Source organism: Pantherophis guttatus, chromosome 2 (genome assembly GCF_059756535.1).
Source record: "Pantherophis guttatus breed Tessera chromosome 2, ASM5975653v1, whole genome shotgun sequence".
Classification (NCBI taxonomy): Eukaryota; Metazoa; Chordata; class Lepidosauria; order Squamata; family Colubridae; genus Pantherophis; species Pantherophis guttatus.
In genome coordinates, this window is record NC_142064.1 from 289799096 (window position 1) to 289811673 (window position 12578).

A 12578-nucleotide genomic window follows, 5' to 3' on the forward strand; every position below is an offset into this window, starting at 1 on the left:
AAAAAAGAAATCAGAAAAGTCTTCAACATACCACTTGCTTTCCCCATGAAAGTCTCTAGCTCAAGGGTGTCAAACTGGTTGCCTGTGGGCCGGATGCATTACACACAGGCCACGCCCATCCCAGCTCAGCGAAGGGGGAAAACATCGCGAAATGTCACATGACGGCAATGTGACATGGCGAGTTTGACATCCGTGATCTAGCTAGCCTGTATCTATTCTTTGGCAATTGCGGGGGAGCCGCAGGCTAAACGACAACATGAATATTATTTATTAATTCAAAAGGTTGACATGAGTGCTTATCTCATGTAATTCTGGATGGTTTACAACAATTTAAAACAACATGATAACGACAACCAATGCGATGCTCTGCAGCTCAGATCTTAACACCATGAGGTGGAGCACACACCTTTGTCAGATGTGATGTACCTAAGTTGCATCCAATGCCACAATATACACCTTATTGCAATATCATTGTAAGAGGAAATATGGTGCTGATTAGGGCATGTGAAATAAGCAAAAACATTCCCTCCATGATGATGATGAGGAGGATGATGATGAAGCATCTCTGCAGTATTGACATAGAGCCCAAGGAACATCCCAAGACTGCATATCAATCCTTTCTAGATGGACTGGTCATGAGACTAATCCCTTTCTTCTAACTGAAACTGTGGTACTTAGAAGACCGTGGAGGTGGAGAAATTAATATAAGATAAAAAGAGAACTCATTTTAACATTATTTCCTAATATGTAAATAAGCCATCTAGTGACTCTTCAATGTGACTTAAATTGTCTTCCAGAGGAACCTTTACCTAAAGAGGCCACCATCCTTGACGTTTCCAACATGACTTCTTGATACAGGGCTTTCTGGCTGGGATCAAGCAGCAACCATTCTTCACTGGTGAAATTAACAGCCAAATTAACCTCAAAGGACACAGGAACCTAAATGAGAAAGGAACAGAATCAGAACCAACATCAGTTATGCTTCTGGATGATCTCTGGCAGGAGTGGGATGAAATCATCTTGACCTCTCAGCAGTGTTTGATACCATCAACCACAGTACCCTTTTGAGTTGACTTCAGGAGCTGTGAATGACTGGCAGTTTTGTGCTGCTGTACGTTCTTCCTCTGGGGATCGATCCCAATCAACAGAGGCCCAGCCTATGATCCTGCATTGTAAGGTGCTGAAGGGCTCAATGCTCCCTCTGTTCTTTTTTTTTTTTTTTGCATCTCTATGAAGCTGGTGGGTGAGATCATCTGTAGCTATGGGATGAAGTATCATCAGTATGCAGATGATACCCAAGTGTACCATCTTCTGGGTGAAGTAAGTGATGCTGTGAATGTGCTCTCATGACGCTTGGAGGCTGTGGGAGTCTGGACTGGGGACAACAGGCTACAACTGAACCTGTTAAGATGAGTGACTGTGGAAAAGAGGGTCCTCCACATATGGGGGTTCAACATCTTTGGCGTGGATGGGTTTGCACTGCCCGAGAAGGACCTAGTGTCAGCATTCTGATGCTGCCATAAAAAGGAGGAGACGAGGCTTGACTTTTCACCTACTTATTTTCTCTGTAGATAATATCCCCTAGGAGATGGGATGGGAGGGGGGAACATTCCTGTGGGGTGAGGTCAGAAGCTGGGGAGACTGATTTGGAAGATGGCCAATGAGAAGATGAGAATTGGGGAATGGAAAGGGAAGGGTTTGGGGGTCAGAGGGTTAATATCGGCTATGACGAAGTCGGGGCCAGATCTGTCGTACTCAATAAATGGAATATTTCAGCAAAGATTAATTGTTTGGGAGTGCAATTTATTTGAGATGACATCGAAACCTGACACCTAGTGTGTAATCTGGGGATCCTTCTGACTCATGCAGGTGGCAGTCATGGCTAGCAGGGTGTTTTGTCAACTTCGGATGTGCACGTTATGCCCCTTCCTGAACCAAGAAGCCCTCCTTTCAGTCACTCATGCCCTGATCATTTCCTAGATGGACTACTGCAGTATGCTCTATTTGAAGCTACCCTTGAAGAGTATTCAGAAGCTGCAAGTGGTGCAGAATGCAGGGGAAAAAGCAGTTCTGGATGTCTCTAGGTTACACATGTAACACCTTTGCTGCACAAGCTGAAATGAGAGTTATTTTGCTTCCGGGCCCAGTGTTGGTGTTGGTTGTTACTTTTAAAGTCCTTTGTGGTACCAGGTTATGTGCGGAACTGTTTCTCAATTAAATCGATCCATACCACCTAATCAGGCAGGGTGGACACGTTGCAGATCTTATTAGTTAAAAGAATTTTGACTGGTATGATCTAGGGCAAGGTTGGAGACCCCTGATCTAGGGGAGAGGGCCTTCTCTGCTGTTGTCTCCACCTTTTGGAACATCTTACCTACCTAGGTAAAGTGAGTGGCCCAGGGGTGGGTTCTAAATTTTTTTACTACTGGTTCTGTGGGTGTGGCTTATTTTGTAGGTGTGGCTTGGGGGGGTCATGTGACTAGGTGGGCGTGGCTAGCTGGTCAGTCATTTCTGGAAGGTCCTCACACTTACGACCAGTCCTCGCACTTACAACCCAACTCATTTGTTTACTTTTAACACTGATCAGCTGTAGGACGGCCCTTTGAAGCCCCGCGGCAAGAGTTTAAACAGTTTTTTCCCCTCTAGTCATCAGCTGGGACTCAGGAGGCAGCAATAGATTGGGGGTGGGACCAAATAAAAGGTAAGAATAACGTGGGGGGGTGGGAGGGCGGGGGTGGGAAGAAGCGGTTCGGTAATGTCATATCGTCACTGCTACCGGGTCGGCCGAACCGGACCGAACCGGGAGGAACCCACCACTGGAGTGGCCACTCTTCTGACTTTCTTGAGGAGTGTTAAGACCTGATTCTGCCAATCATGGGAGTGGGGGCTGACAGCGTTACAAAACTTCAGGAATGACTGGTGGCTTGAGGGTGCTCCCTCCACCTTAAAAATTAACAAAGCTAAAAGGTTAATAACTCTTTAACTTTTAAAGTATAAATCTTAATCCTGTTTCTAACCGTTTTAATTGTGTTTTTTAATCATGTTTTTATACTGTTTTATGAACTGCCCAGAGTCACTTAGCTGAGATGGACAGTGTAGGAATTTGATGAATAAATAAAACCACCCCCTTACCTCTTAAGGGAAGGGTACACACAACACTGTCTCCATCTAGACCAGAGGTGGGGAACTATGGCCCCTTTATGACTTGTCTGGGAGTTGGAATCCACAAGTCATAAAAGGGCCAATGTTCCCCACCCCTGATCTAGGTGATTTGGAGCAAAAGGTTCTCCCTGAAATGATCAATATGTGTAGTAATTGCCTTCCTGATTACATGTTATGATTAATTGGGTGTCCACAGCTGATCTTCTCAGCTAAGCAGGTTCAGTCCTGGTTAATCACAGGAAGAGGGACCATTTAGCCCTCTTATCTCTTTCCTAAACAAAACAATTGAAAACCCCCGGGAAGAGCCAATGTACAACTTCTGTAATGCATTACAAAACTGGCATGGATGCAATTCTTACAAGCCAGGCTGGAGCCGGGGGGGGGGGTGTCTTTGTTCTTCATCCATTTTGGTGAATCTCCTTAAATCTCAGAAAAGAAAGCTTAACTTCTTCAAAAGAAAGAATAACTCCCAGTGTAAATCTTTTATTCCACCATATTTTTGCAAATTACATTCACAACCTCCTTACTGGCCTTCCCAAAATGAAGGATGTCTCAGGGGTTCCTATTGTTTTGCCTGTTTTAAAGTGTGAACTACCTGGACACATGATTGAGCCCAGCAGTATATAACTACTAAAAAATTCAATCTATTTCCAAAACAGCCTTGAGAGGCGGGCTGAAGTGACTGACCCAGGGGTGAAATGTAAAAAGCAGCCTTCTGCCTGTGCCTCCTGTGCTGGCTCCGCAGGGCTTGGGGCTCCAAAGCAGCCCACTGGATTCCCACCCAGCCACCTGCCTGCTGGCGCCTCTTCGGGAACTCAGCCCACGGAGTCCAGCGCTCCAGGGGAAGGAGGCTCAGCTGCGGTGCATTTGTGAGGGGTGGAAGCCGCCAGCAGGGCGGTAGCCCCTCCTGCAGGGAGCAGGCCAGGCCCAGCAGTGCCACTGTGGAGCCCATGGCGCTTTCCCTTCGGCCTGGGCAGCAGCATGGGCACATGCAGCTCCAGCCGAGGCCACCCTGACCTAGCGATCGCCGCGCCTCCACAGCAACAGGCACGCCGGGGCCACCTTGCCTGCCTTCGTCGCCTCCATGCGCTGCATGTGGAAGGGGCTGCCGCCGCTCTCGCTATCCTCCCATCCTGCCTGGCTGTAGAATGCAGACGTCCACCTGCCAAAAGCAACCCCGCCGCTGTTCACTTTCGTTTCACGGTAGGAGAAGGAAGAAAGCAAAATGCCGCCACCTTTCGCTTTCTTCCTTCTCCCACCATGAAATGAAAGCAAATGGTGGTGGGGTTGCTTTGGGCAGGAGGACATTTGCACTCTGCAGCCAGGCAGGATGGGAGGGTAGCAAGAGCGGCAGTGACAGCACCTTCCACACGCAGCACATGAAGGCGATGAAGGTGGGCAAGGTGGCGTGTCGATCGCTCTCCAGGGCGGCCTCAGCTGGGGCTGCATTCACCCGCGCTGCCGTCCATGCCAAAGGAAAAGCGGTGCAGCCGGGCCTGTGGTGGTGCAGCCGGGCCTGGTGAAGGCGGGCAGCAGTGGCAGCGGTGGGGGCAGAGCTTGCTTGGACTCTTCTGCCATCCCGGAACTGCCCCATGCCGGAGAGTTCTGCTGTGCGGCCGCAGTGCGACAGGGGCGTGTGTGTATGTGTGTGAAGACAAGAGGTGGTGGCGAAGCTCTGTCACCCAGGAGAGGACCACGGAGGGACACATCACACGTGCGTTGCTCTCGCCGCCGCTACTTTTGCTGTCAGCTTCTTGGCGCTCTTAAAGTCGATCTTGAAGAGCCGGAAGACATTTCCTTAGATCACTGACGCTCCCAACAATGAGTTTGGCGGCAATCTAAAAAAAACGTGTTCCAGCTCTTCAAGATCTGGAGATCTTTAAAGCGCTGAGAAGCCAACAGCAAAAGTAATGGCAGTGGGGGCAACAGGGGCGTGTGTGTGTCCCTCTGCAAGGACTTGGAGGCAAACACCGCCCCTCTGAGGAAAAGAGGAGGCAACGAAGCCCTGACTGTCACCAGGGAGAGGAGGACCGCGGAGAGAGAGAGAGAGACACACGCACATCCGTCGCCCCCGCTGCCACTACTTTTGCTGTTGGCTTCCCCGCACTCTTAAAGTCGATCTTGAAGAGCTGGAATATGTTTCCCTAGATCGCTGATGCTCCCAACAATGAATTTGGCAGCGTGGAAGGCAGGCAAGCATGGCAGGGCTGCGGGGAAGGGAGTTGGCTGCTAGCTTCCCTGCAGCCCTGCCATGCTTGCATGCCTTCCATGTGGCCTTCCGCTTGCCTGCCTTCGCAAGCTGGCCACAGGAAGGCCACGTGGAAGGCAGGGAAGCACGGCAGGATTGTGGGCTGTGGACCAGGGAGGGGACATGGCCAGCCAGTGATTGCCACTGGTTTGGCGAACCAGCCCCAATCTCCACTACCAGTCCTCCCGAACTGGTCCATACTGGTAGCATTTCACCTCTGGACTGACCACTAATTTGAATCCTAATTTCCCCATCCCACAATGCTCTGGAATAGCAGTATATCAATAATCATCAGAATAGAACTGGAAGGAACTTTGGGGATCTTCTAATCCAACCACAAGACCGTATACTATTTCAGAAGGTGACTGTCCAGTCTTTTCTTAAAAACCTCCAGTGATGAAGCACCTACAACTTCTGAAAATAATCTGTTCCACTGGTGAATTGTCCTCACAGAATGGAATGGAATAGTTGGAAAGGACCTTGGAGGTTTTCTAGTCCAACCCCCTGCTTAGGCAGGAAACCCTATACCATTTCAGACAAATGGTTATCCAATCTCTTCTTAAAAACTTCCAGTGTTGGAGCATTCAGAACTTCTGGAGGCAAGTTGTTCCACTGATTAATTGTTCCATCAGGAAGTTTCTCCTTAATTCCAGGTTGCTTCTCTCCTTGATTCGTTTCCATCTGTTGTTTCTTGTCTTGCCTTCTGGTGCTTTGGAGAATAGCTTGACCCTCTTCTTTGTGGCAGCCCCTCAAACACTGGAATAGTGCTATCATGTCACCCCAGTCCTTGTTTTCTCTAGACTGGCCATAACCAATTCCTGCATCTATGTGATAAGCAGTATCATAAACTGAGACCTCAAATGACCCCAAAGCAATCTCTAATTGTTCCCCAATATTAGCTCCAGATCTTTTCTTTCCTACCTGAGCTGGAGATCCATCAGCTCCACCAGTACAAGGAGAGGAACCGATGAACAACGGTGACTCCATTTTGTTCCCTGGGAAGGAGAAAGACAGGATGGAAGCAAGAAAGGGATTAATTCCACATTTTGTAGTCTGAAGGCATGACTTCTTCCTGTCTTGTGAAGGACACCCCCATTTCTCTATCCTAACCTCAGTCTTCAGTGGCCTTTCATGGGCTCCTCCTTTGGACCCAAGAATGAAAGAAGAGAAGAAAACGAAAGAAAGAAAGAAAGGAAGGAAGGAAGGAAGAAAGAAAGAAAGAAAGAAGGGAGGGAGGGAGGGACGGAGAGGTGGTGTTGGAGATAATCCAGCAGGGATATGTGTGAGAATTTACTCAAAATCACCTATCAAAAAGACCAAAGCTTGTTCTTATCTCTGAGAATAAAGAGAAGAATCTCAGGATAGATGAGCCAGATTGAAACCCAGGAAATCCCTAGAAGGGTCAGTTTTCTGCAAACGGGGATCAAGGGAAGGTAGTACATGGAGTGAAGGGACAGATTTCCTTTGTTATTCTAAAGTCCCACAAAGTTGAAAGGAACCTTGGAGGTCTTCTAGTCCATGTTCCTGTACAAGGGGGAGACCCTATACCCGTGATGGCGAATTTATGGCACGGGTGCCACAGGTGGCACGTGGAGCCATGTCGCCTGGCACGCCAGCTTAGCTCCAGGAGTCTCTGGAGGCTGGGGACAGCAAAAAACATCACTTCCTGTTAACTGGAAGTTGGGAAATGGGCCGTTTTGGGCCTCCGAGGAGGTGGGGAAGGCTGTTTTCGCCCTCCCCAGATGCATAGAGAGGATCTGGAGCCAGGTGAGAAAGAAAAACAGGCCATCACGTGCCAAGAGCGGGGAGGAGCGGGGGGCTGGGGAGATTGCATGCACATGCGTGGGGTGGAGCGCATAGAATTATGGGTGTGGGCACTCGTGCGTGCGAACCTCCCTTTCCTGGCACGTGATGGCAAAAAGGTTAGCCATCACTGCCCTATACCCTTTCAGATGAATGGCTGTCTAATCCTTTCTTGAAAACATCCAGTGATGGGAGCACCCACAACTTCTGGAGGTAAGCCATTCCACTGGTCAATTGTTCTAATTGTCAGGAAATTCCTCCTCATTTCTAGGATGATTCTCTCTTTGATCAGTTTCCATCCATTGCTTTTTATCCTGCCTTCAGGTGCTTTGGACTGCCATGAGGGGGTTGACCCCCTCATGGCAGTCCCTTAAATACTGGAACACTGCTATCATGTCACCACTAGCTCTAAGCCAAGTATGAAGAAGAAAAGTTAAGTATTTGTTGCTGGGTCACCTTCTAGAAAGTCCAATGACTACACACGAAAAGATAAAGAAAATGGAGAATAAACAGAATCTCCACGGAAAACTTCCAATTGTATAGAAGGATCTTTCCTTACCTACTGAGGTGTCCTGGAATTGACCTTCCTCCTTGGAAATCCTTCTGAAAGATGGACTGTGAGAGGGATTTGCAGGATCCACTTTTTCTTCAGGACAGTTGGTGCCAATCTCCAGGAAAGACCTCAGAACCTGAAGTATAGACAAAGAAGCAAAGTTAAGAGCTGGAATTTCATTTTCTGCCCACAATGTTGTTAGACCTTTCGTGTCCATAATTTGAAATGAAAGAGGACGATGGAAGAATTTCTCCAAATACGTTGTTTGGAAGAACGCAGGAGCAATGCCGCTTATAAGGTTCTCTAACCATCTCATTGCATTATTAATCCCCCAAATTCTTAGGGAGACATTTAAGATTTCAATTACATTAAAATCCCTTCATATTTCTCAAGAGGGGTATCTCCCACCTGATACCCTTCCTGCTCCTCCTCCTCCTGACTCAGCAAGAAGCCTTCAGCCAGGGCCACCGCCTGGCAACTGGTCTCCGCTCGGCATTCCCGCACCCAGCTCTGCATCTCCCTGGGCAGGATGGCCAGAAACTGCTCCAAGATCACCCGGTCCAATATCTGAGCCTTGGTGTGCTTTTCTGGCTGCAACCATCCCCAGCAAAAGCGGTGAAGGCGGCTGCAAAGCTCTCGTGGTCCTTCAGCCTCCTGAAAGGGGCTGTTCCTGAAGCGCCAATGCTGGATCTCAGAACTGAGAGCTTCCTCCAGGATCTTCTGACCTGGTCCTGCCCAGACCTCCCCAAAGTTCCCAAACTGAGCAGCAACAGGGCCTCTTCCCACTCTTTTCCAGGTTGGGTAGGTTGCATCCATTTCCGGCTTCTTCTCCGACAGGGATCCAGAAGGGCCCTGTGGATTTCCTGAGTCTCCAAAGGTTTTTTTTTTCCCCCCAAATCTGTTTTCAGTCTTGGGATCTGATGCCGGAGAAGATTTTCAAGACATTCAGCTCTCAAGGAGCCTTCAGCATTTACATCTGAGGTAAAAAAGAAAAGAAACTTCAGGAATTACCGACGGCTCTCATTCAGAAACTATGATATTCAAATTCAGGATAAAGTAACCGTCTGAAGGGGGACAAAATTCAAAGGTTTCAGGCTCAGTGTGACATCTGTTCCTGTGTCTTATCCCCTCCTCCCCCTTGGATACCAACCCTCATTTGGGGGGGGGGGGTCTTCTGCAGAGCTGCAGCCGAGCTCCACTAACAGCAGGAAAAATAATGGGGGGGCCTTACATCCTCACCAGCAAATTTGAGGCACAGAATTGGTCCTTTCCAATCCCCCTCCTCAAAAAAGCTTTAAAAGGGACCGTTTGCAGAGAACTCCACTTCCCGGATCCTTTCTTGCTTGTTAGAAACCTTGAAAAGCAAACCTGGTTTATGCACAATATGAGCACATAGTCCCTTTATCCCGACCCCACCCCTCTTTCTCCCCCAACCCAGTGTTACATCTCTTGCATGCACTGATGGAGGAAAATGGGGAAGGGTCTCCCTACTCCGTCCTCGGGATTTGGAGTCCAGCAAGCCCTTTCGAGAAATCCGGGGTTCCCTCCCTCTTACTATTTGTGGGAACCGCAGTTTCCCTTCTTCCCTGACAGAAGCCGCCCCCTATTGGAACAGGGGGGCAATTTCTCACCCTTCGGGTCGCGGGGGGGTCCCCCACCTCCTCGCCCTGATCTTCCCTAACCCGAAATTCCCACGACAAAACTCACAGCCTCTCCTGCCCAGCCAAGCAGACGGGGCGGAGCAGGGCGCAGTAAAGTGAGTGAGCGCCCCCTACCGGCACCTCAGGGAACAACAACCTGAGCTTTTAAAGGCGGGGCATGGGTGACTTTGAAAAAGGCCGTCCTGGCCAATCCCTGCGCAGGGCTGGATCTGCGGACAGATGCCCTTCCGCCCTGTGTTTTTTGAGACTGGCATTTCTGACGGCACCAATTCTTGGTGGGAGGGAAGCCTTTGCGGAGAGGAGAGACCTTGCACAAAAGGGTTGGATAATTCTAGGATATTGTTCCTACCCTAGTAATACTAATTAATGATATTAGTCTGAAGCTTACCATTTTGGTAAGACAAGTTACCATTTGTCTGAAATGGTATAGGTCAGGGGTCAGCAATCTGCGGCTCTGGAGCCGCATGTGGCTCTTTCATCCGGCTGCTGCAGCTCCCTGTCGCCACTCAGCTCCACAATTGATAGGGCTTTCAGTTAGGATAGGTAAAGGAAAAAGGACACCGCACTAGGAGGAGAAACTATGGTCGGGGGAACCGGACTTCTGGTTGGCTCCAGAATTGAATGAGGGGCTTCCAGTTAGGGCCTTTTGTGGCTCTTTGAGTGTTTAAGGTTGCCGACCCCGGTATAGGGTTTCCTGCCTGAGCAGGGGGTTGTACTAGAAGACCTCTAAGGTTCCTACCAACTCTCTACTCTACTCTTACGCTACTCCTACCCTACTCTCTACTCTACTCTGATTAGTTTCACGCTCTGTTCTTCCAAAGAGGTAGGATCTTCAGAGGCCATCTAGTCCAACCTCCAGTGGGAGGCTCCTCCCCCTTTTCTCACCCCTGCTAGAAAGAAGCATTTCGGAGGCTGCCCCAGCTCCTCCCCTTCCCTGGATCCAATCCAGTGGTGGGATTCAAAATTTTTTACTACCGGTTCTGTGGGTGTGGCTTGGTGGGCATGGCAGGGGAAGGATACTGTAAAATCTCCATTCCCTCCCCACTCCAGGGGAAGGATACTGCAAAATATCCTGAGAGCCTGAGTGGCGTAGGCGGCTAACGCCTCCTACTAAGGCAGCATTTAACATCCAGCTGCCTGCAATTCTCACCAGGTTTGTGGGGGCAATAAGCTGACTTTGTATAAAATATACAAAAGTATGAAGGCTATTGCTTAACGCATTATAAGCCGCCCTGAGTCTCCGGAGAAGGGCGGCATATAAAAATAAATAAATAAATAAATAAAATCCCCATTTCCTCCCTATCAGCTGAGACTCTGGAGGCAGAGAAGAGATGGGGGCAGGGTCAGTCAGAGGTGGTATTTACCGGTTCTCCGAACTACTTAAAATTTCCACTACCGGTTCTCCAGAACTGGTCAAAACCTGCTGAATACCACCTCTGATCCAATCCCCCCACCCCTCCAGTGGTGAAGTCAGAGAAGGGAGCAGAGTAACTGTTGGAAGGGTCCTTGGAAGTCTTCTAGAGACTAACCCCCTGCTCAAGCTATACCATCCAAATGGTTCGCCAATCTCTTCTTGAAAACTTTCAGCGTTGGAGCACCCACAATTTCCGGAGATGAATTCTTCCACTGATTAATTGTTCTAAGTGCCAGGAAATGTCTCCTTAATTCTAAATTGGATCTCTCCTTGAATAATCTTCCATCCTGTATTTCTTATCCTGGGATGTGGTTCAAGCCCAGTAACAGGAGAAACTTCCTTTCCTGGCCAGGGAGAAACTGATGCTTCTTTGAGGTATAGAGACTCACCTTGGAGGAAAAATCACAATGGGGCAGATCTCACCCCCAAGTCCTCTATTCTCTCTGTCCCGTTACTCTCAACTGGGCCTCCTTCTCAGCCCCTCACAATTTGAGCCCCTTCCTTGTGGTTCCCTCTTCTCCCCCAGGGCCCTTCCTCTTCCTCCCCCAGCATCCTCCCACCTTCAAAAATCAGTTAGCCCCATCAAGATTCTTAGGGGCTCCATTGTGTTAAAAACACATTTAAGCATCCCTGGTTCAAACAGGAAGAATAGAAGACCCCGATGCAGAAGGAAGATGCAAGACGGGCATGATGGACACACTTGGGAGGGGTGGGCAGCCAGCCCTCATCTCGGTGGCTTTCCTGATGAGAGAACATATTGGGACCTGAGGGTAACGGTTTGTTCTCCCAGCTTGCAGGTTGGTTCCCGAACATTTCGTTACCAAGCTAGGTAATATCTTCAGCAGAGTTGAGGGCAGGGGTGAAATGCTTCCGGTTCAGACCGGATTGCCTGATCTGGTAGCGATGGCGGCGGGTGGTTCGGAGAACCGGTAGCAAAAATCCCTGCGCCCCCCCCCACCATGCCCAACTGAGCTGCACGATCATCAGAGGCTTTTTTTTTTTAACTTTTAAAAGCATTTTTCTACAACCTCTTCCAACGAAAAAATGCTTTTAAAAGTAAAAAAAAAAAAAAAGCCTTGATGATTGCGCGGCTCAGCTGGGATTGTCAGAGGCTTTTCAAAGCATTTTTTTCTGCAACCTCTTGGCTGAAGTCTCTGACGGTCCCAGCTGAGTTGCCTGATTGGCAGAGGCTTTTCAAAGCATTAGAAAAAATGCTTTGAAAAGTAAAAAAAAAAAAAAAAAAGTTGGCCACGCCCACCCAGTCACATTACCCCCCCCCCCCCCACCAAGCCATGCCCACAGAACCAGTAGTAACAAATTTTCACCCCTGGTTGAGGGATGTCAGTATCGGTGTTGTTTATAAGGGCTTTCAGGTGGGGGAATGTCAAGTGAGGATCTCAAGTGACAGGTCTTGTGGAGTCAGCTGTGAGTCACCGGTGAGTCTTGTGATGGGTCTTGTTCTTGATCCTTACCTAGGGTCAGAGTCGTTGGGAAGTGAACTTCTGATGGGGAAATCATGTAGGTTGGTTGAGAGTTGGTGCTATCTCTGGTTAGCTGTGCGGTTGATTTGGATTCTGAGGATTTTGTAAGCTGGTTGTATGTCAGTGTGTCTATTGACATTGGGACAGTGGTGAAATCAAAATTTTCTTACTACCGGTTCTGTGGGTGTTGCTTGGTGGGTGTGGCAGGGGCAGGTTACTGCAAAATCTCCATTCTGGGGCCAGCCAGAGGTGGTAT

The 12578-nt window shown here is 48.9% G+C and overlaps 1 protein-coding gene across 3 annotated transcripts in view; it reads right to left on the minus strand.

The window, feature by feature from the left end:
* Positions 1-9523, minus strand: part of LOC117673519 (uncharacterized) — a 28125-nt gene extending 18602 nt beyond the window's left edge. The window contains exons 1-6 of one of the 3 annotated variants that reach the window (XM_034430946.3): positions 9398-9519; positions 9006-9120; positions 8175-8742; positions 7773-7902; positions 6332-6405; positions 810-939 (exon numbers count right to left, since the gene is read on the minus strand). In XM_034430946.3, the coding sequence (XP_034286837.3) occupies positions 810-939; positions 6332-6405; positions 7773-7902; positions 8175-8582 (742 nt within the window). In that variant the 5' untranslated portion in view covers positions 8583-8742; positions 9006-9120; positions 9398-9519. Of the gene's footprint in view, positions 1-809; positions 940-6331; positions 6406-7772; positions 7903-8174; positions 8743-9005 lie in introns of all 3 variants that reach the window. The other 2 variants (XM_087884835.1, XM_034430936.2) reach the window with 2 other exon arrangements.
* Positions 9524-12578: the final 3055 nt, after the last annotated feature.